Source organism: Microtus pennsylvanicus, chromosome 10, assembly GCF_037038515.1.
Source record: "Microtus pennsylvanicus isolate mMicPen1 chromosome 10, mMicPen1.hap1, whole genome shotgun sequence".
NCBI lineage: Eukaryota > Metazoa > Chordata > Mammalia > Rodentia > Cricetidae > Microtus > Microtus pennsylvanicus.
In genome coordinates, this window is record NC_134588.1 from 28,498,885 (window position 1) to 28,522,303 (window position 23,419).

The 23,419-nt window shown below is 53.3% G+C and overlaps 2 protein-coding genes across 12 annotated transcripts in view; one reads left to right on the forward strand and one right to left on the reverse strand.

The window, feature by feature from the left end:
* The first annotated feature begins 303 nt into the window (after positions 1 to 303).
* Etnk2 (ethanolamine kinase 2) lies at positions 304 to 19,220 on the forward strand. 3 transcript variants are annotated; one of them, XM_075987971.1, is made up of 8 exons: positions 304 to 859; positions 2,404 to 2,663; positions 5,651 to 5,773; positions 11,315 to 11,457; positions 12,657 to 12,740; positions 14,853 to 14,998; positions 16,456 to 16,529; positions 18,305 to 19,220. In XM_075987971.1, the coding sequence occupies exons 1-8, from the start codon at positions 605 to 607 to the stop codon at positions 18,375 to 18,377; spliced, it is 1,158 nt and encodes a 385-aa protein (XP_075844086.1). In that variant the 5' UTR covers positions 304 to 604; the 3' UTR covers positions 18,378 to 19,220. The 3 variants fall into 3 exon arrangements, with proteins under 3 accessions (XP_075844086.1, XP_075844087.1, XP_075844089.1); XM_075987972.1 differs by lacking the exon at positions 5,651 to 5,773 and having other exon boundaries at positions 495 to 859; positions 18,305 to 18,512; XM_075987974.1 differs by lacking the exon at positions 2,404 to 2,663 and having other exon boundaries at positions 635 to 859; positions 18,305 to 18,512.
* A 2,460-nt stretch (positions 19,221 to 21,680) lies between these two features.
* Sox13 (SRY-box transcription factor 13) overlaps positions 21,681 to 23,419 on the reverse strand; it is a 52,688-nt gene continuing 50,949 nt past the window's right edge. For all 9 annotated transcript variants that reach the window (XM_075987983.1, XM_075987978.1, XM_075987977.1 and 6 more), the window contains one exon: positions 21,681 to 23,334. In XM_075987983.1, the coding sequence (XP_075844098.1) occupies positions 23,058 to 23,334 (277 nt within the window). In that variant the 3' untranslated portion in view covers positions 21,681 to 23,057. The remainder of the gene's footprint in view (positions 23,335 to 23,419) is intronic.

A 23,419-nucleotide genomic window follows, 5' to 3' on the forward strand; every position in this document is an offset into this window, starting at 1 on the left:
GAATATGTGTGTGGTGGTGAGCGATGCCTGGAGGCCTTAGAGGTGCAGTCCAACCTTTTCCCAGGGGTCCAGTGATTTGAGGGCAAGCCAAAGCCCACTCTTTGGGAGCAGTCAATCTCCATATTCCAGGATAAGGTGGGGACAAAGACGAGCCCTACCCTTGGCTACCGGGAAAGAGCTGGAGAAGGGATGTGGGCCCCAACGGGAAACCGGTCATCCCGCACTAGGCTGCCTGAACAGGGACTTGGGGCGGGGCGTTAGGAGGTCCCACCTTTTGCGTCATTGAGGCGGGGCATCATTCCCACCCAGAGCTCCAGGTAGCTACTGCCCGGGCTGCTGGAGACGGCAGGCTGCACTCGCCCGGAGGAGGGGGCGGGGCGGGCAGGGGGCGTTGCTGTGGCCCGTGATGTCACCGTCGCGGCAGACCCTGGCGATCCCCAGCCAGCTGTGTTGCGGGTCTGGGCCCCGGCGAACGGAGCGGGCGGCTCGGTCCTGAGTCATGGACTTTTCCTGGCCCCTCCTCGACCACTCCCACTCCCTCTTAGGGCCCCCCCGTAGGGGCTAACGCGGGCGCGGCGTCTCCGAGGGGGTGGGGCTGCTGGGAATGGCTGTGCCCCCTTCAGCTCCAGTGCCGTGCTCGCCCTTTTACCTGCGGAGGCAGGCGCCTTGCCCGCAGTGCTCATGGGGCATGGAGGAGAAGGCGGCGGCCAGCGCCGGCTACTGGGAGCCACCAGGGCCCTCGAGGGCAGCCGTCCCGTGCTTCAGCGTCGTGGTGGATCAGGATGACATCCTCCCCGGTGCCTTGCGCCTCATCCGGGAGCTGCGGCCGCACTGGAAGCCCGAGCAAGTTAGGACCAAGGTAGTCGAGCGGGCGCGAGACCGGGGATGGGGCCCTGCCTGGGCTGCAGCGGGGCTGCGTGGACTCCCGTCAGTGCATCTTTCCGAATGCTGGTCCCAGGGTTGCGCCGCTGTTGCGCAGGAAAGGTTTTGGACTGTGGCTTGTATATGTGTTTAGCTCTCCATCTCTTTTGATCCCTATGCAAAGCTGGGTTCACTCTCTCCTGGACCCTCCGCACTCGCCTGTTCCAGGGGTTCCCAAAGCACTCAGCCTGAGGTCGACCTGCCCACTGTCAGCATGCTGTGCGTGTGGCCCCACCCCCTGTAGATGAGAGCTTGTCCCCCCCCTAGTTGCCCAGAAGTGCGAACTCAACCACTTTGAAACCCGAGGAGGCACGAACTTTTAAGGAAATCTCCCCCTACACCCTGAGGGGCTGCTTCACCCTATCATGAGAGCCAAGCCCTAAGGGGTCTGAACCCCAGGAACCAGCCCTGTGGAATTCCAGCAAACACCTTCACCATGGCCTCAGGCTAGCTCTGAGTAACACTCCCCACCCCCCACCCCCACAGATTGTCTTCCCACCTCAGCTGGATTCATTCTCCCATACACACCTGTGGGCAAAGCTGCCCAACTTGGTCCCTAGCTCACTCCCTAACAGTCCAGCATTCTCTTAAAAATGATCTTTACATCTATTCAGCCGCCCAGAGCCTGGGAAGCCTGCGCAGGAAGGCGCAGAGGGGTAGGGTTCCATATCACAGACCTTCCTAGTGGGGAAGGCACAGCTCTGAGGAGAATCTAGGCTGAGTGTGGTAGCGTTTTGTTTTTGTTTTTTTCAGAAGACCTAGTCAGGAGCAAGGCAGACCTGAGATTAAATCCAGCACTCGATAGCAATACTAATCCGTACTCTCACTAGGCCTGTTTCCTGACCCAGAGTGGGTTCAGGTGGCCTCTAAAATCCCATCCAACAGTCACGTGGTGCCCATAAAACTTTAGCTCATGATTCCGTCTTCCTATCGCCATGCCCAGAGACTGTTCCCGCTCTGTTGTCTCCTGTTTCTTTTGGTGTGGAATTCAGAGATTCAATGACCTCTGGCCACCAGAACCCTGGGAGGAGTGCCAACCTCAGTACCCTCCTTATCCCTCTGCCACTGGATGGAGCAAGAGATAAAGCTGAGAGCCCTTGCCTGCCTTGGTAAGAGGCAGCTGGTCAGGATGGCTGGGCGATTTCCAGCTCTCCTTGGCCACTCTCACCTGTGGTGGAGTCCTTCAGGTCAGGATGGAGAAAGTGGGGAGAAGCTCTACCCACTACCTAGTGTGAACATGCCCACTCTACCAAATCCCGTGCCCTGGAGGCAGATCTAGGCTGAGTGAGTGTGCCTGGGCTCACTGGGGCTGCCACCTCCCTCCCGCCTTGTGTCTCACTCCCAGGCAGAGGATAGTGCTGGCTGGTGTGGGATTGTGTTCAGTTGTCAAATGCGCACACTCTGCTCTGATTGAAGCTCTGGGAAGAGAGCCGAGGATTGTACCCCATCCTTCCACCCATAGCTCCCCTCTCCCCATGCTAGCGCTTCAAAGATGGCATCACCAACAAGCTAGTGGCCTGCTATGTGGAGGAGGACATGCGGGACTGTGTCCTGGTCCGGGTGTATGGGGAGCGGACAGAGTTGCTGGTGGACCGGGAGAATGAGATCAGGAACTTCCAGCTGCTGCGAGCACACGGCTGCGCCCCCAAACTCTACTGCACCTTTCAGAATGGGCTGTGCTATGAGTACATGCAGGGTGTGGCCCTGGGACCGGAACACATCAGAGAACCCCAGCTCTTCAGGTGAGTAGGGTACAAGGCACTATGCGCCATTTTCCCTGAGGCTATGGCTTCTTCCGTGTGCAGTGGGGTTCGTGGAGAAGAGTTGTAAGAGTCCTAAGGCGTGTTTCCACATTGCTTTGAAAATATTTGTTGATATGCTCTTCTTGGAGACTGCAACCAACATTCCATAGCCTCACAGTGGTGTCCACTAGAAGGATGCGTTCCAGGGGAACAAAGGGGGTCCCAAAAATGTAACAGACATCAGATTTTTGTTGTTTTAGTTGTCCCCATATCTCAAACCTCCATCCACCCTGTGTTAGATATGGAAACATCCAGAAGCCCTGGAGATAAATCTGAGCCAAATTCTGAAGGCACACAGGATGTCCCCCCTCCCATCTTTCTGTCTTTTTTTTTCTTATTTATTTATTTACTTTTGGAGACAGGGTCTCTCGATGTAGCGCTGGCTAGCATGGGATGTGACATGTAGACCAGGCTGGCTTCAACTCAAAGAGGTCTACCTACCTCTTCCTCCCAAGTATTGGGATCAAAGGTGTGTGCCACCTTGAGCAGCTTCCCTCCCATTGCTTGCAGAAAGTGGAAGGTGTGAAGACAAACAGCCCAATCCAGGGTGAACTTGACTTTAGCCTCTCCCCGCCCCCTAAGCTGAGGGCCCTTTGGGTTCCCTGACAGTGAAGACCCATGTCTGGAGTACAACTGAGACCTCCATGCAGAAGGCCCACAAGAACTGGGCCCTGTCCCCAGTGAATACCTGGATATGTGGGGCCTAGGAACTGCATTTAACCTTCAAGCCCTGTGACTACTACTGTAGGGCCCCAAAGAGGAAGAACCAAACAGCCCCCAGTACACCACCCTCTCTGTGCTAGCTGGGCCAGGAAGTGTGGTCAGTCAGTATCCTTTCCTCCCCAATGTCATGACCCACGCAGATGAAGGCCACCAGGCTATCATAGTAAGGCATGGGCAAGTTGACCTTTACTCCTGATGCTGGGGGCAACAGTGCAGGGTCTGCCCAGGTGCTTTGCTTGGCATCTGCTGTGTCCAACCCAAGAGGAAGGAGGTTTTTCTTGCATGCTGAAGGCAGTAATGCCCACCTAGGGGTAGACTTAGCTCTTCAATGCCTCCTCAGCTGTGCCCCCCCTCAAGTCAACCCAAGCACACTTAGCTTTCTGCGTACATGGCGGCCCTCCATACTCTTCAGTGCTGCCTCTGAGACTGCTGGGGCCTCAGGACATTGTATTTGAGTTGTGCTATAGCTGGCCTTGGGGTGTGTGTGTGTGTGTGTGTGTGTGTGTGTGTGTGTGTGAGAGAGAGAGAGAGAGAGAGAGAGAGAGAGAGCATGCATGTGTATGTGTGTGAAGGGTGTGTCCACCTATGTTAGGGGTCATTGGCAGTCAAGCTGAGTATACCCAACCTGGAGAGGTGAGGTCAAAGTGGGGTACAAGGGGCCCTGCCCTGCCTTTCTCATGGCTCCTCCTTTAGTCTTGTGCAAATAAGCTCAAATACAGGCAGGTCCCCACCACTCCTAGTCTCTCTCTGCCTCTGTGAACCTCATGCCGTCACTCACCCTCTTTCTGGAAACAATTACCACTGTCAGGAAGATTGAAGGGGGATTTAGGTGCCAAAATAAGAAATTGGTGTTTGGGGGAAAGCCAGAAATTGGGGTGGGTATAGGAGGAAGGCCTTTGCTTGGTGATTTTCCCAGGATGGAGCTTTCCCCATCCTGTCACAGTGACAGGGGGCCTGCAGGAAAGCACCCCACCCCCACCCCACATCCCATATCTCTTGAGCCCACCCCTGCCTGGTCTGCTGAGGCTCTGCTGCAGGAAAATGCTGAGTGTTGAAGTTACTTCAATTGCTATTCACACTACAGCCCTTCTGACATTCAAGGAACGGCTCTGTTCAGAGTCTCCCTAGGGAAGGAAGACTAGGGCTGGGCCTTAGGTCTGTGTCTTTGGTCTTCCAAGACCCTTGGTGGGCTCTCACCTACCCCAGGACCTCTGACCTCCATGTACCTTCTAACTGCTGATGGCCCTCCACCCTTGAGGAAATGTGGCAGGCTTGAGGAGGAACCTGAAATTGCCATTATCCTGATGGTGTATGGCTGGTCCCTTCCCAGTCCCGGCAAGAGGAGGACAGCTAAACAGCTCTGTAACAAGGTTTCAAACAACCAGGGCCTTTGTTGTCCTTCCTAGTGATTATTATTCTAGCGACAGGCAGAAGCTTGGACACCGAAGGCTTGGCAGGCAGTTAGGGTTGAACGGGAGCAGGGAGGGCTGCCGCAGCCCAGCTGGGACCCCAGCCTCTCTGCTGACCTTGGCACTGGCCTTGGTGCTGGGCTCTTATCAGGGTCCTTCCCTCTCTGGTAGCTAGTGCTCTATGCACCCCTTCTCACTCCCAGCAGACCTCCCTGCTACCCACTCCTCCCCCAGGACCTTGGATAATGTCTGCAGGAGAACTTGAAGATAGAAGGCTGGCTTGTTTTGCGTCCTTGGTATCCACTCACCCTGTAGTGTCAGAAGGGGCTGCCCTGGGCCAGCCTCCTCACCTTGGCCAGACTAATAAAAAGCTAACATTTCCTCCTTGCCTGTCAACAACACCCACTATTCTCTTCATGGAAAGGGACCTGCTGCTGCCTCTCCAGAGGATGGGGCGAAGTCTGAGGGTTGGGTACTACCCTTATGCCTGGTTACCTCAGCATTCTTAGGGGCAGCTATGGGAAGACTGGGGCAGGTCAAGCCACTAGCCTGGGGTGGGAGCGGGGACGGTCGTCTGCTTTTCTCTGACCCGGCTCTGGGACTAGAAAAGGGGCGATGGTTAAAGGTCTCATTGCATTTTTCTGCCTTCTGCCGAGACCTTGTTTGGAGAGATGCCACACGTGGCCCGCTGGCTAGTATCCAGAAGAACCTTCCAAACCCTTTCTGGTCAGGAGGGGCTGGGCATGAGGACAAGCCCCGTCCTGACACTCACTGTTCCTCACATTTCTGTTGTAGGTTAATCGCCCTAGAAATGGCAAAGATTCACACCATCCATGCCAATGGCAGCCTGCCTATGCCCACCCTCTGGCATAAGATGCACCGTTATTTCACGCTGGTCAAGGATGAGATCACTCCCAGGTACAGAGATCTGGGAGGGCTCCGGGCTGCCAATGTCTCTGCCCCGCCCCCTACTCTTGCCTCCAGGCAACCTTTTTTAAAAAATTTTTATTATTATTATTATTATTTTATGTTCACTGGTGTGAGGGTTGGATACCCTGGAACTGGGGTTACAGACGGTTGTGAGCTGCCATGTGGGTGCTGGGAATTGAACTCAGGACCTCTGGAAGAGAGGCCAGTGCTCTTAACCGCTGAGCCATCTCTCAGGCAACTCTTAGAAGAGTTTCTCCTGGGCACCTTCCATCCTGAGCCGCAGTCCAGGCAGAGGGAGGCCACTGACTGCGTCTTAGCAATGCAGATCAGTAATTTTACACACTAGCATTTATTTCTGTTTGAGTTTTCTGACTGTGTCAGGAAGCAGGATCAGGGACAACTAAGGCTGCTCTGCTCCCCTGTCAAGCTGTCAGTTTGAGGCTTTAGTTTCTCCTCCTAGGACTTAACTCTGCATGAACTGTCTTCCTTTGGAACCATGGGAGGGCGGAGCCTCTGAGAACCTAAGGTGCCAAGCTCAAGGGTCATAGAGTAGACAGCCAGCCCTTGGGAGCCACCATTTTCTGCAGATCGCCTAGACTCCTCTTAAGCCTGTGCGCCTTTGGAAACCATGTTCCCTGTTTTGTTTCTTCTCACACCCACTGCTCCATCGAGTGCTCTTTCCAGGGACAGAGGTCTCCTTCCTGGCCTCATTCTACTTTCAAGCAAAGAAGGGTCCCCCAAACTCCCCCTTTGCTCGCCAGCCTGCAGGTATCCAACTCCTGACACACCTAGGAGACTAAAGCATGGAAAAGACTCAACAACATGACCCCTGACCTCCCATACATCCACAACTTTTTTTTTTTGAAACAGTGTAAACCCCCCCCCCCCCCACACACACACACACTGCTGGTCTGGAACTCACTGTGTAGCTCAAGCTGGCTTTGAACTCACAGAGATCAATCTGCCTCTGTCTTTCCAGAGCCAGGATTAAAGGTGTGTGTTATCATACCCAGCAAGCATTGCCTTTTAAAATGTATTTGAAGCTGGGCAGTGGTGGCACACACCTCTAATTCCAGCACTCAGGAGGCAGAGGCAGGCAGATCTCAGTAAGTTTGAAGCCAGCTTGGTCTACAGAGTGAGTTCCAGGACAGGCTCCAAAGCTACACAGAGAAACCCTGTCTTGAAAAACCAAAAACAAACAAAGAAACAAAAACCAAAAGTAAAAAAAAAAAGGCCAAAAAGAGTGTATTTGAATGTCTTTGGTAGACATACATACAATACGCGGTGATGAAATCGGGGAACTCGTTTCTTCACTTCCGATGCCTATCATTTCTTTGTGCTGGGCATTCAAAGTCTTCTCCTCTTGCAGTTTTTGAAATAGACAGTTAATCTGAACACAATTTCTGCCGGTGTCACTGTAGAGCGGGCGAGAGGGAGGTCCACAAGAAACGACTCTCATTCCCTCCTCTTCTATGGCAGTCATTAACTCCAACCCCATCATCCATCTCTTGCACACACCCACGACCTTATCTAAACTTTCACACCCAGTAACTGTGCTATGAGTGCCCAGAATGGCCCTAGCTGCCCTCTGTCTGGCCATGTTCAGATCCTGGGACAAGGGCTCCCATACCCCTGAAGACTACTAGCCAGCACCGCTGCTGGACAGGTCGAGATGGGACTAGCTGTCTCCAGGTGCAGGTCTGCTGCTCATACGTGAACGGACACCACAGCGTCCTTGGCTGTCCCTGTGCAGCTGTGGAGAATGATCTTGTCCAGGAGGGAGAGGCCCTTGGTGAAGCACTGGCCAGCCTCCTTTGTTGTGGTCATGCCTTTGGCCTCAGGGAAATCCAGGCTTCTTTGAGCCTCTCTAAGGGCTCATTCCCTCATCCTTTAGAATTGCCTTGCATGGCCCACAGCAGGACAGTGCCGAGCAGTCATGGAGACAAGCTGGAGCATCTTGGACTCCAGCCATTCCCTCACAGTCCTGACTTATTCGATCCTTCATTTCACAAACACTGACTGGGATTACAACGGTAGAAAAGCCACGGTGAATGTGGCACGGGTCCTGCCTGTGAGGAGTTTCAGAGCCTGGCAAACAGAGCACGCCTGTACTTGGCACAAAAGAAGGCAGGGTGTGTAATGCATAAGCAGCGGTAGGAAGGGGCAGCAAAAATCATCATGGCAGAGGTGGCAGGGCAAGACGAGAGGGGCTGCTCCAGCTCAGGAGACAGCCTGAGGGGGTCATGTGGCCAGTGAGTTCAGGAGGCCATAGCAGGGGGGAATGGTAGCTAGAGGGAAGAGGGCTTAGGTTCCAGGCTTAAGGAGCCAGGATGAAAGTGAAAAGCAGCAGGAACTCATGAAGGTGTGTTTGGGTTTTGTATGTTTGTTTGTCTGAGACAGGGTGTTACTATGTAGCCCACACTGACCTAAAACTCACGTAACTCAAGCTAATCTGTCTTGAACTTATGGTCTTACTTCCCGGTCTCCCCAGTGTTAGGACTCCAAGTATGTGCCCGCCCCCATGCCTGCTATTCTCAAGGTCTCTGAGCCAGAACTACAGTTTAGGAAGGGGGCTGGGCGATGGTGGCGCACGCCTTTAATCCCAGCACTTGGGAGGCAGAGGCAGGTGGATCTCTGTGAGTTCGAGACCAGCCTGGTCTACAGAGCTAGTTCCAGGACAGGCTCCAAAGCCGCAGAGAAACCCTGTCTCGAAAAACCAAACAAAAAAAAAAAAAAGGAAGGGGCCTGCCGGGCTTAAGGGCAGCTTTGGTGAGGGGGCTGGCTGCACACTAGAGGTAAGGAGATAAGCTGGGGCAGGTCCTAGGACTGGGAGACCTGGGCTAGAAGAACCGGGATCCCCATAGAGTGCTTGCTGAATGAACTTTGCCAGTCTGGGTGAGGGAGTGTTCCTATAGACCAGGACTGCATTTAGGTGACCTCCCTGAAGCACAGAACAGTTTGGGGCAGTTTGGTGGGTAGGTAGGAATGGAGAATAGGCTATGTCAGAGACTGCAGAAAGTGACTTGGTGGCCCTGGGTGGGGCAATATGGGCTGGTAACTACCTTAGGGACATCATGAAGGGATACTGATGGGTGGTCTAATGAGGGGGCAAAGGTAGAAAGTCAAGAGTCTGGAGAAGTCGAGAGTTGGTCCCTTAAAGGAGAAAGAACTTTCTTTTGCTGCTCCAGTGGGAACTGAAAGGAGACGACCAAGCAGCAGTTCCTCCCTCAGCAGGAGCCCCTGGCTTTCCAGAGACCCCAGCCCTCATCCCCTCCACTGTTTCTGCAGTGTGAATGTTTCCAACCCTGCAGAGGTGGAGGGGTTTGGTGCTGTCAGGATGGAAGGCTACAAAGCTGGCAGAGGGCCACATGTTCAGGGAGGGACACCACAGTTGAAGGGGGCCCTGGAGATGGGCCCGGATTGTCCTCATAGTGAGTATCAGAGTGGCCTTGGCATGGCAGGGTAGGGTCAGACTGAGGCCAGGAACTGGGAGTGGGCATCCGGCTGTGACAGGATTTTCAGACCGAGAACTGGGAAGACCAAAGGAATCCTCCTCGACTTTATCTTGAGATAGTCTTGGAGTAAGATAGGAGCCCTAGAGTAGCTTCAGGACCACATGCATGGCTGGGGATGGAGCTTGCCCTCCGATCTGTCCATGGGCTGCCTGGCTCAGGGAAGCTGTCTTAGAGACGGAGGGAACAGATCAAGGGTCCACAGCCCTGTGATGACACACGGTAGGTGGGCTGGGAAGCCAGCTGGGTGAGGTGTTGGGTCTAGGTGTGCCTGTGCTATGAGGCATCTGGGATGAGGCTTTTTGCCCTTTTGGACCCTCCATTTCCCAGTCCTGTAGGATGGAAGACCTAAGACCCTCTAGCCTTGGCATTCCTTTTCCTTATTATTCTTTTTTTAAGATTTATTTATTTATTATGTATACAACATTCCTTCCATGTGTGCCTGCAGGCCAGAAGAGGGCACCAGATCTCATTATAGATGGCTGTGAGCCACCATGTGGTTGCTAGGAATTGAACTCAGGACCTCTGGAAGAACAGTCAGTGCTCTTAACCACTGAGCCATCTCTCCAGCCCCTTGGGATTCCTTTTCTACAGGGGACATAAGGACATGTCAGACAGTTCTGTCCAGTGTGGGGAGCTGAGCCAGGACCCATCTTGTTTTCATCTTCCCCTATGAACCTTTGCTGTCCTAGGCAGAGAAACAGGAGTGGAGACCAGGCCTAGCACCCCCCTCCCAGGGGTAGTTTTGAATTTTGAAAAACTGTGCTGTTTGGCTTTTTCACTGTACACAGACGTGTGTACCTGAAGGTCAAAGTTCAGAGCACCTGAGTTCAGCATGTCCTTGCCCAACTTCTGCATTGATTGACCATTCCCCGACCCGGCACGCTGGGCAGACAACACTACTTCAGTGTGACTCGGGAGTAGGTGGAAGTAGCCTTGTGCTTTTTGGCTCCGCCTTCAAGCTAGTCTAGCAGATGCCAGGGACCGGAAGCACTCATAACTCCAGGTGACAGGAATTAGTTGCTGGGAATGGCAAAACAGGTCTCTCCCACGGGGTGTGTTGCGGGTGCTTTTGTTTCTCTGACATTGCATGGTGTATAGCTTGCCTCGTTACATCCCTGTGAAGTGACTGACTAGACCATAGTCTACGGGGATGAGGGGCCACAACAGGGCACCCCTCTGCTGTGTTGAGAAAGCTCTGTTTTTCCAGTCCCTCCTGGGCTTCTGTTACAGGGGAGTCTCATCTTAGAGGAGCACAGCCTTTCTTCGGGAGTTCCTGGTGCAGTCTGTCCTGCCTCTCACATTAGTTCCATGGGCCCCATTCTCTTTTCCTGTGACACTTGTCACCTCTCCTGTCTTCTCCTGGGTCCCCCCCTTCCTCACCCTGTCCATTCACAAAGTAGCCCGGATGCCATTTAGTTAGTGACTTTTTGTTTGTTTGTTGTTTTTCTTTTTGGGTTTTTGTTGTTGTTGTTTGTTTGTTTGTTTTCGAGACAGGGTTTCTCTGTAGCTTTGGAGCCTGTCCTGGAACTAGCTCTTGTAGACCAGGCTGGCCTCCAATTCACAGAGATCCGCCTGCCTCTGCCTCCTGAGTGCTGGGATTAAAGGTGTGCGCCACCACTACTGCCTGGCTTGTTTGTTGTTTTTCAAGACAGTTTCTCTGTGTCTCCCTGCCTGTCCTGGAACTAGCTCTGTAGACCAGGCTGGCCTCAAACTCACCAAGATCCACCTGAGTGTTGGGATTAAAGGCATGCACCACTGCTGCCAGGCTTAGTTAGTGGCTTTTATGTTTTGCCAGCTTCTTTTTTGACCAGGTTATTTCCTGCTTCTCATGGGAACCAGAAGGACAGGATACACTTACGTGTGACAAGTGGGGCTCTCAGGACTGGCCTTTTGTCTTTTTGTCTGAGGTCTCTAGTCTCTACAGTAAAATAATGACTGGATTGGAGTTTAGGGCTTGCCTGTCTGAGTCAACCCTCTCCCGACCTGCAACTTTTTTTTTCTTGCCAATGCCTAGCCTTTCTGCAGATGTCCCTAAGGTGGAGGTGCTGGAACAGGAGTTGTCCTGGCTGAAGGAGCACCTGTCCCAACTGGAGTCCCCTGTGGTCTTCTGTCACAATGATCTGCTCTGCAAGAATATCATCTATGACAGCACCAAAGGTACAGCCCCTCAATCCCCTCAGAGTTGGGCCAGCCGGCTGGTCTGCTGGCTTCAGGGGTCCGAGGACAAGGACTAGGAGACCTGAGTTTTGACTTTCCTTTTTTACGGAGGACACGGGTGTGCCTAACGGTGATCTTAATTTGTGAGAAAGAAGAGGGAAATGGAACAGGAAAGTACCACTTAGAAAGACGCATTATAAGAAGGAACTCGAGATCCTAACTGAGAAGCTCTTCAACATGAGAACACCCAAGTCTCGCACCCTGATGATTTGTGGGCCTTTGAAGACATCATGGCTTCCCTAAGCCTCGAGAGGGCAGGGGGAGATTATCTGCTCTTTACTGTTGCTGAGGATATAGTTTCCCTGGGCATACAGGGGTCCCCCATTACACATGGAAGATTGGTTGTGGGACATCTGAGAATGCCAAGTCTCCTATAAAACAGCAGAGTGGGTGGAGCTTTGCAGGCAGAGTTGCCATGTGTGGAACCCCGAACCCTGTCCCCAGCACCCTGAAAACAGGTGAAAATAAGCAAGAGTGTATTTGCATAGGACATCCATATAGCATCTTCTGGTACCTTCTGGCTACTTAAAATATCCAGTACAGTGGAAATATGAGCTAAATAGGTGTTAAGCCATGTTGTCTTGGGAAGGACAAAGGGGAAAATGCTGTACATGTTTAATACATATAAATTTTTTAACTAGTATTTTATGTGTATGATTATTTTGCCTGCATCTATGTCCATGTGGCATATGCACGTAGTGCCCAAAGAAGCCAGAAGGGGGTGTTGTTGAATCCCCTGGACCTGTGGTTATAATTGGTTAGGAGCCACCATGTGAGTTCTGGGAATTGAACCTCAGGTTGTTTGCAAGAGTAGCCTGTACTTCTTAACCGCTGGGCCATATCTCCATCCCTCAGATCAAATTTTAAAGATCTGCAGTCTATAGTGAGTTGACTCCATGACTGCGGGACCATGGACATGGTAGGTAGGAAGTATTTGCTTTGCTTCTGGTCCCTAGTTATGCTGTGGACAGATGCCTTTAGACGGGAACCTGAGGACCCAGCTGAGCTGGAGGCCTGGAGCAATGGGGAAGGCAGGTAGACAGAGGGCAGCGGCCTAGAAGGCTGCAGCAGAGATCAGGGAGGACCAGAGGGTGTGTTGTGGGGACAAAAGCTCTCATTGCTTCTCCTTTCCCTTGCAGGCCATGTGAGGTTCATCGACTATGAGTACGCAGGGTACAACTACCAGGCTTTTGACATTGGCAACCATTTCAACGAGTTCGCAGGTAGGGGGAGTTATGCTCAGCCCCCTCCTCGTGATAGGGCACCACATCTACCACAAGTGGTTCTTGGCTTAGGCTTGATGGGTGGAAGGTGGGCACAGCCTGCTTCTGAAGATTAAAGTAGCTCACAGAAAGGGACGCCTCTCCAGAGCTGCCCTCTGCTAGCTTGCGTGACAGGCAGTTTGGTACAAATGAGGAATATGCATTCACTGTTGGGTCCCATCCCAGGAGCTACTCGGCCTGACACGTGACTTAAGAAGGACCCCCTTCCAAGCGGGACTCAGTAGTGCATTCCCGTGATATCAGCTACTTGGGAGGCTGAGGCAGGAGGTTCCCAGTTCAGGGCCAATCTGGGCAACTTAGTAAGACCCCATCTTAAAATTAAAGATAGTTATGGATGTTATCTCAGTGGTAGACCTCTTGCCTAGCATGTACAAGGCCCTGAGTTCAATATCTACTACCAAAGGAGAGGGAGTGAGAAAAAGAAGAAAATATCCCTTCCTCAGGACAAGGACAGCCCTCACCAGCTTGGTTAACACTCCTTCATCCTTCATACCCAGTACAACTTGTGCAATTGTCCCTGCAGGCCTCGAATGCAGATATGTGACCAAATAAGCTGTAAGGAGCCATTTGCCTGGTGTCCTGAAGCAAATGTCTAGGCAGAGCTAGTTAGTAGTCCCACGACTTGATTTCCTGAGTTTCGACCCTAGTTTTGTCGTCACTAGTGGTGGGATTCAGGTCAGTCGCTGCCCTTTAAAGCTGTAAAATGGAGACGGTGTAATACCTCCATCACACCCTTGAGTTAAGATACACACGCAAGGCTGGGTGTGCTGGTACACACCTTCAGTCCCAGTGCTCAGGAGGCAGAGGGAGGCAGGCAGATCTTGGTGAGCTTGAAGCCAGCCTTGTCTATATATTGATTCTAGGACAGCCAGGACTATAGAGACCCAGCCTCAAAAAAAAAAAAAAGTCTCCCCCTTCCTACTCCCTCAGATTTGGCAGTTGTACCCTAAAGACATAATAATCTAGTCCCATCCATGGAAGGGCAGCAGGGCATAGGACCACGCAGACAACTCCTCACTGGAGTTGGGCACAGCTGGGAGGCCGTCTGCAGGCTGGTACGTGGGCTTCCCAATGTGCTATGGCTGGCCCCCACGGCTCCCCCTAACCAACCCAGCCCAGCCCAGGTTGATGTATCACATCTCTTTTAGAGCCTCAGAGGACCAGGTTCGTGCAGTTGCTTGCGGCCAAGGGCCCAACTCTCTAGGGCGATCAGAGGGGAGGGTTTGGGCCTCAGCGGAGCTGAAGCAGAGGCCTGGCCTGCAGGGCACAGGCCTGGCAGTGGTCACCGCTGGGAGGCCTTTGCAGAGGTGTTAAGTCCTTGTCCAGGGCACAGAGCAAAGGTCAAGTAGAGCTTCTCCAAAGGCATGGGCTGGATCCGTTAGGAGCCAGCAGGCAGACTCTGGGCAGTAGGAAGATACAGGTCCAGCCCAACCCCGCCAGTAACAGACTGTGCGACCTGGGCCTTCTCACCTGCAAGGGCGAGACCCTGGAGATGGTGGCCCAGCTCTGTTCCCACCTTAAATAAACTACTTCTTTCTAGTCCCTGGTCTACCCTGTGCCAAACACATACCTGGAGCAACTGGAAAGCAACCTGAAAACACCTAGGATGGGGAAGGGTACAAATGGGGGTGTCAGTCATGGGAGCAGTGGAGGTGGGACACTTCCCTGGGAAATGCCAGTGCAAGCACCGACATCTAACACTGGTAATTAAATCCAACTCCTTGTCTGGAAGGTGAGGGAATTATTGCGCTGAGCTGAGAAGGTTGGTCTGGGGTCAAGTGGTCCAAGCCCGAGACCTGAAGCTTCACTTTATAGAGGGACATGCATATGGTGGCCCTGCCCTGGGATTCCCACCACTCGCAGTGACCCTTGACCACTCTCAGCCTCTCCTTCCTCACCCCTAGGCAGCTGGGTAGGGGAGACCCCTCTACTGACCCAGCTGCCCTCAGAGGGCCCCTCCCCAGACTAGCCCACATCTCAAGGTAGGAGACTCCTGGGCTCAAACCTGAGAGGAACTTTTCCAGCAACTTCTGTCTTTCTCCTGCCTTGTAGGTGTGAATGAGGTTGACTATTGCCGGTATCCAGCTCGGGAGATCCAGCTACAGTGGTTGAACTATTATCTTGAGGCACAAAAGGGGACGGCTGCAACCCCCAGAGAGGTGGAGCGACTTTATGCACAAGTCAACAAATTTGCTCTGGTGAGTGTTTGAACCTGCCATAGTCTCCCACCCAGAGCCCAGGGTCAGTGGTTCTTAGTGATGGTCTCTAGTGCTGTGATGAAACATTACGACCAAAAGCATCTTGGGGAGGAAAGGGCTGATTTTGCCTTACAGCTTAAGTCCACCATCCAAGGAACCCAGGGCAGCAACCTGGACATAGAAACTGTAGCGGCTAGGAGGAGCGCTGCTTACTGGCTGTTCCCCATGGCCTGCTCAGCCTGCTTTCCCATGCCATCCAGGACCACCAGCCTAGGGAGTAGCACCGCCCACAGTGGACAGGGCCCTCCCAAAGCAGTCACGAAAATGCCCTACATACTTGTCTACAGGGCAATCTGGTGAGGTTATTTTCTCAATTTAGATCCCATCTTCCAAAATGACTCTAGCTTGTGTCAAGTTAAACGTTAAGACTAGCCAGTCCAGTTTTGGACTGCACCCCACCGAGAAAGAGTCTTAGAACAATCACATCAGATGTCCCCTTAATGTTCCTGACACCTATGCCACCCAGCCTGGGCACTCACCTCTCTAGATGAACATTTCCAAGAAAGACCTCAGCTTCCTAACTCAGCAAATCTGTTTGGATGGGTGGTTCTCTCTGCTAGCTAGCCTTAGTGTTTCATGATGCACTAAGACCCCCCCCTTGTAACCTCCACCGTTACCTCACCCATAACTTTCCAGCCTTGCCTCCCAGCCCCCCCCCCATACTGCGTTATGGCATTCACTTGGGAATGCCACTTCTCCAAGGAAAATGGCTCATGCCAGGTGTCCACTGGCCTGTGCCTAGGGCACTAGGACTACTAACACATGGGGACACAAGCCAGCTGCTCCAAGTTTCACACTTTGTAACAGAGCTTAGAAAATCTCTCTTTTCTGTGATTGATTGCTTGTTCTGGTCCACACTGGCCCAAACCTGGCCCTCTTCCTCCTTGTTGCACCTTAAGAACAAATCTCTTGCTCAACCTTTAACAAAACAACCCCCGTGCTTGCTGGCTCACCTACGTCCCTTTTAAGTCATGGAAAGGGAAGTAGAGAGAACCCTTCTCAGAAACTGCGTGACAAAAGCCTGGGATGGGTGGGAAAAGCCCTAAGGGTGCACCCCCATGCCTAGGAAGGTTATAGTATTGTAGTTTGGGGGAAGGGACTGGGAATCATGGCTTTCTGGCTCTTTGAGCCTAGGGTGCAAAGAGGCAACCTGGAGAACCTTAAAGTCCATGGAGCCCCATTCTGCTTGCCTGGATGCGGGGATCTGGGTAGAACTGACCCTTCTTGCCTTTTACTAGTGGGTCCCCAAGTACTATCCCGTGGTCTGGCCTCTGTATCTCCCCACAATGGACAGTGTGTAGCTCTGCAAGACACCCACGGTGGCTGTGTCTCTCTCGCTCTTGAAGGCTGTGACAGGTGTGGCCTTGTAGGGCTGACCCTCTCTGGCCTGTTTGCAGGCCTCCCATTTCTTCTGGGCACTCTGGGCGCTCATACAGAACCAGTACTCCACCATCAGTTTTGACTTCCTCAGGTGAGTATGGGGGGACATTCGGGGAAGATGGGCGTGGGGCAGAGAGAAGGCACGGCCCTGACTAGTATGTGACCAAGCTAATCAAAATAAGATGCCAGAGCCTTCCACTGCACAGCTGACCTAACCCCAGTTCCCAAGGGAGCCCCACAAAACCTAGCAAAAGTGCTCCCATCCTCCACTAAGCCTGCTATACTGTCCTACCCAGCACCAGGGCCCACTCTGCTGGTACCATCCTAGCCAGAGCCTGGGACAAATAAAGACAGGCCAGAGAATCAGTGCGCAAGGCTGGAAAGCCAGTGAGATGACTTGGTGGGTGAAGGTATTTGTGGTCCAGCCTGGTGAGCCGAGTTCGACCCCCAGCACCTATGGAAAAGTGGGAGGAGAGAACTGGATCCTGAAAATTGTCCTCTGACCTCCACATGCACTGTGGCGCACACACCCTACACTCACACAGTAATAGTAATAGTAAACTAAAAAGGAGGGGCTGGAGAGATGGCTCAGTGGCTAAGAGCACTGACTGCTCTTCCAGAGGATCCGGGTTCAATTCCCAGCACCCACATGGCAGCTCACAACTGTCTGAAGATCTAGTTCCAAGGGACTTCACACCAATGCACATAAAATAAAGTTAAAAAAAAAAAAACTAAGAAGGAGCTACAGAGGGCAAGGGTCTTTCACAAATTACTCGGGTGAATTCTATCTACCCACACTGCCCCCTGGAACCACTCGCATCCACCTCTTCCGTAGGCTTAGGGATCATATCCAAACTCTTATTAAATGACAACTTGGGAGTCCATTAAATGAGGCCCCTTTGTCCTTGCAGGCAGGGAATTAATTCCTCCATTCTGTCCCCATCCACCCTCAGCTATAGCACTGTGCTGGCCCAGATACTGGCGCCCACATCGGAGTATGTTACAAAACCAACAAAGACAGAAAATCAAGAGCATTTGCAAGGATGTGGGGAAACAGGAACTCTTGTATATGTTGGGAATGCAAACTGGCCAGCCATTCTGGGAAAGAATGTTTTTTAGACATTGAAAAAGAGAACGCCTGTACGATCCAGCAATCCTCTTCCTGGGTGCATGTCCCAGAGGACTGAAGAGCGGGCTCATTGTAGTGTTTGCGCACCCAAGTCTGTTTAGAACATTGGCCCCCAAGGCAGCCAAGTGCTGTCACCTGACGAATGAATGACACAGAACGTCAACACCGTTCTGGCTTTGTAAACAAGGGGATCTGGTCATGTGCTATGCAGATGAACCTTGAGGACATTTTGCTGAGTGAAATAAGGCAGTCACAAAAAGGCAGGCCTTAGGACTCTGAGACATGATAGTCACGTGCATAGGGACAGAGCAGAGTGGTCACTGGGCTGGGACCACAAAGTGACAAGGGTTAACAGGTCCACTGTGAAACAACACACAGATCAACACTACAAAACAATAAACAAAACGCCAAGCACACGATCAGGAGGATTGCTCCTGTCTCAGTGAAGAAATGAGACTATAGTGAAAATTTAAGAGTTTTCTTTCCTCTAGCCGGGCAGTGGCAGTGCACACCTTTAATCCCAGCCCTTGGAAGGCAGAGGCAGACAGATCTCAGTGAGTTTGAGGCCAGCCTGGTTTACAGAGTGAGTTCCAAGACAGTCAGGGCTACACAGAGAAACCCTGTCTCAGAAACAGAGTTCACTTGCCCAGACCTAGGCGGGCTTGAGCCTGGGAGGCAGAGTCCTCGGGAGGCTGCCAGGCTCCGTGCTCACGCGCTTCCTTGCCTGTCCCTGGCAGGTACGCAGTGATTCGATTCAACCAGTATTTCAGAGTGAAGCCTCAAGTGCTGGCCTTGGAGATGCCAAAGTGACCAGCCTCCTGCTGCCGGACCTGCTCCCAAGGGTACCCTCTTGCCTTGAGGTTGGCACCCTTGGGGAAGGTGGTGAAGCGCCCTGCCCCCCTCACTGTGGATGCCAATGAAGACTTCATTTTCCTGTTTGGAGGGGCTGAAACCCAGCGTTGGGGTGGGGGCGTTCCCCTTCACCCTGCCAGGCTTGGAGAGGAAGTGCCTGCAGACAGCTGGGCCCAGACTGTCACCCTGTGAAGAAAGCACACCGTGGCCAGCCCAAGCCTGTGGAGCTCACGCTGCCTGTTTGTCCTTGACCCTTCCTAGTAGGGGAGGGGAAGGGCTCCTTTCTACCTCTGGTGTCCCAGCCTCCAGCTGAGGGGCATCTGCCCCAGGTGAGAGGTGTTGAGCTCCAAGCCAGCAGGAAGCTAACTCTGCTTGTCTCCTTGGCCAGGCCTGCCAGCTCTGCGGCTTCATCTGAGCTGCTAACTTCTCCAAGCCAGATGCCATCCGGTCACCCCTTCCCCAGCTCCCCTTGTACTCGGGCTGTGCTTCTGCCAGGCCCCTTAGGAGAGGGAAGGGCAGACCCTGAGTAGGTATGGCCTTGGATCCGGTGGCAGGCACCAGAGCGACCAGCAGTCTCCGCCTCTCTCCCCTCCAAGGGTCTGCTCGTCTCTGTCTTCTATTCTGAACGTACCCGAGGTCTTCTCATGCGGAAATAAGCAGTGGAGGCAAGGGGCATGGCCTTTACCAGCTCGGTCTCCCTCTCCCGGTCCTTACTATTCATTCCTAGGGGGCTTGTAGGCCCCCACCGTGATTCACTGTAAATTACTATGTTTTTCTGCATTAAAATGTTTGTTTCTGGAATGCTGTCTTGGAAGGACAAGGGCTTGGAGTGTAACCATTGTACATGTGGAGGAGCTGGGCCAGGCTCAGCTTCCCTTCTGCTGAGCCTTTGGCGTCTGTACCTGCTTGAGTCAGGAACAACAGCCTGTGCACCTCTGATGCCATCCTTGCCCGGCATCCTGCAGACCTGGGCAAGACTGATGCTCTCTTCCACAGCCTCTCCACCTTCGCCACCCTGTCAATTGCCTCTGCAATACATTGCTTAGCAGGGGAGCCCTGATGCAACTGCCCTGGGCTAATCCAGAGAACATGGGACAGAACACTTACGCCCCCCCCCACCAGTCCTTTCTGACCCTCAGCTATTGGGTGGGAGAGAGCCACTGTCTAGCAGCAGGCGTGAGTTTTCTGCAACCAGCCTCCTCAGGAGGCCAGAGCAGAAACTCAAGCAAGAACACCTCAACTGTCTCGACTGGCAGCAGCTGGCCAGGGTAGAGGGTGGGGAAGCATCCGGCTGTTCAGCATTTGCCTGCAAATGGACCAGGCGTCATGGCAACAGCTTTTAGTGGACACTGGCGGCTAGGGCCTTCAAGGTCACATGCTCCAGTGGAGGCAGGCCCTCCAGAGTGTGCTGACGGAGGACCTGGGGGGGAAAGACGTGCCCAGGCATACAGATAGTGCCAGAGCTGGGAAGGAGGGGTCCCCAAGGTCCTAGAACCAAGAGCATAGTTAGTCCCTGTGCAGCTGGCTCCATGAGCAGCCTCCATTACCCTGTAGACGAAAATGCTGCATTGAGTAGATTGTGGTTGCGATGGGCAGGCAGGTGGGCTGGAGGCGCAGAGGGCTCTGTGTTCCTTCCCCACAAAGCCAGAGTCCCACCTCTCTCTGTCACCCTAGGCAGGAGCTCCAGGCCAGGGCCACCTTTCCCGGGTTGACCTTTGGCCTGTGGAGAAGTGGGCAGGGGTCAGGTGAGCTTGCCGCTAGCTTTCCTAATAGCGACCAGAACATACTGTCCCTGTTTCTGTCCACCTGACCGTGCCCTGCTTCTCCTAGGAAGGGGTGAGGTCCAGTTGGCCAGAGGACTTGGGTGGTGATGGCCCAGCAGGTAGATGAGGTCTGCGGACAGAAGTACTTGGAATACTTTTGGCAGCGCGGGCCCAACCCTCCAGGCTGCCAAGGACCAGCCACAGGGCAAAGGGGAACTCAGGATTGCAAGGAGTCCCAGGGAGATTAAAGATCAGGTTTGGTGGAGGTTCAAGTTTGGAGTGAAGTTAAGGGCTTTGAGCTAAGCAGCTCCCCCTAGTGGCCACCTAACTGGGCCAGGCAGCAGCCAGAGATGTTTCCAGAACCCTGGGCTGATTTCTTGTTGTTGGCCCCTGTCTTGGGGCTGGGCAGGGCGCCAAGGTGTGAGGACAGCAAGAAAAGGCAGTCGGAGCTCCACAGGACAAGGCTGGGAACGAGGCCATTCCCTGATCCACTGCCTCTACTTCTTGGTAGTGTGGTCTCCATTCTACCTACTGCCTCACCAGCAAGTAGAATTAGAAACCCCCTTGCAGCGTCAAGTCTGAGCCTTAAGTTCCTGGGTTCTGAAGCTCGCTATACTTCTGAATGTCTTTGCTGAAGTGTGTGTATGCAGCCTCCCCAAAGTGATCTTTGAGACGATCAGCTCAGGTTCAATCTCACAGCCTCTACCTTTGCTACCCAGAAACTGAACATTCTCTTCTCCCTCTCACCCCCTTCATGGACTAGATGGCCCTTGCCCCTATGACCACTCCCCTAAAGATCCTTCTGTTCTCACAGGCTGATTCTGGGCCCTTCCAGATGATAGTGTCTTTTTCTAAAGAGGGGTCTGGACGAGACTGACACACTTCGGACTAATCCTACGTGGAATATACTACCCGTAGCCTCCCTCATTGAAGACATAACCCCGTTAATCCGGCCCATCTCTTTCACAAGGATTGCTATTTGGTTTTGTTTCCCCCATGCCATGCTGACGGTATTAACTTAAACAGAACTTGTCTTATAGAATCCCATTGATTTTGAAGATTTTCGGTCTTTTATCCAACCTTGTCCCCAGCGATGATAATGTCACAACTATGCCCATGAAATCCCCATTCAAAGTGCAAGGTCACAGAGACCTGAAGACCACGGGAGACCCAGTGTCTGTGTATGATGGCTCTTCTGGGATGAGCCACAGTTTTCACTGGATTTAAGGGGCTCCCTCTCCCAGAGAGGGGTAGGAATCATGGAGAAGTTCCAGGCTCTTGCTTTCAGGTGGGACAGTGAGCCACTGTTCCTCCAGGCCGCTGCAGTACCTCCTCCCTCAGCTCCCGGGCCTATCTGTGGTCTCCCTCTTGACAAAGCCATTTCTCCCAGACACTTTGCCTGATGCTCCCATATGCTGCCACCAGGGGGCAGAAGTGCCTGGCTGGCGGGAGACTTGGGACTGGATTGAGGACAGCCTCTCTACAGAGCAAGGGTCCAAATTCTGAAATGGTCGGTCTTTATTATGCCATCAGAAAACAAATGTGCTGGTTAAGTTATTCATCATTATCTTCTTAGTAACAAAATAAAGCACTATCTATGTTTACAGTCATAAAAAGAAACAGTCTGGAGAGAAATAGGGTCACGAGGGGGGGGCACCTGGCCATGTGGAGTTTGGGGTCACCTCCCCTGGCTTGGGGACTGTTCCAGATCTTTGGAGCTAGGTGCTAATGGTCTTTGATTTTCTTGGGAAAGAACCAGGATGTTCATCAGGAGTGAAGCCCAATCCCCAGGATGGAGTGGGGGAGGAAGGAACCCACCCCACGCTCATGAAGAAGGGATGGAGACCAGCTGCCATGGGGTCCCCTCTGCAGGGCTGTCACCGACAAAAAGAGGAGCCATCAGTGCTCTGGCCCCCATGCCTGGGACTCGGGACAAAGCCCCGTGGAGGCCGAGGCACACTCTCACAGTACTAGGAGCTAAAAATGACTCCGTGGGAACTGACTGGCAAAGTTGGGAGGGAGAAAAGGGGTCAGCACAGGGTCAGGAAACTGCCAGTCCCAGGGGCAGGCTGGGCCCTACGGAAAGTCAGAGAGTCCAGTGGGTGGGGTGGGAGCACGGACAGACGGAGGAACAGAGAAGTGCACACTGGGAGAGAACACACAGAACCTGAGACACCAGACTGACGAAGAGGTAGCAATTTGGGGACAAAGAAGCACAGAAGAGGCCCCCAGAGAAGCATCAAGAGACACGTCACAGAGCTCATCAACATGCCTGGCTCACAGCAGCCACTTAGCAAACACCTTCTGCCCGGAGAAGCGAGATGACAATGTGCCCACGCACGCACGCACGCACGCAACAGCCAGAGGCACATGGACTTGGAAGACAAAGACAGGATAAGCAGACCCTTCTGCAGAAAGGACAAAGTGATCCAGATGACAGAGGAGTGACCTGGGTGGGACCTTCTGGGGCAGACATGTTGTCCCATCATGGCTGCGGTGGCCAGGACAAGATGGAAACAAAGCACGTTTTGGGGGACAGGTGTGTACCCGCCATCCCCTCAGGAAGGCAGACCTACAAGACGGGGTACATCCAGTGTTCCCGGGCCATTAGCCCCGAGGGCCAAAGACCTCAGCCAGCTCGGCTCCTCATCATGGTCACATGAATCCCGCCCAGCCAGTCCATTAACTCCTCAGATGTGCCTGAAGGTGTGGTGAAGAGGAGAGCCCTCCCCCCACCTTGGGAATGTATCTACAAGTGCACAGCTTTGCCCATCACCTGGGCACACCCAAGTCCAAGTACCAACATAGTTCAGGCTGGCTGGCTGGGAACAAGGTCTTCCCCAGGGGCGACAGGCCAGGCCCAGCTGGCCGGGGATCAGTCTGTAAGGACCACCAGTTCCCCATCACTCTTCTCTTCGCCCTCTGAGTCCTCGTCCTCGCTGTACCGGTACATCTCTCCATCAGCCACTGAGTGCCTGTCATCTGTGCCCTCCCCTTCCTCCCGGAGGCTGCAGGTATTGACGATGACGGGCATGTTGGGGTCCAGGCCCTGGGGGACATAGTGCTCCACCAATGGTTGTGCCAGGGGCATGCCTGCTGCCCGAGGGAACAGGACATCTGAGGAGCTCACCTGTGCCTGGCCAGCCTGCGGGCTGAGAGGCGGAGAAAAGGGGCAGGCAGTTACAGATGTACCCACGTGCCCGCCCAGCCCTCCCTGCTGCTGGCTGTCCTCCGGGC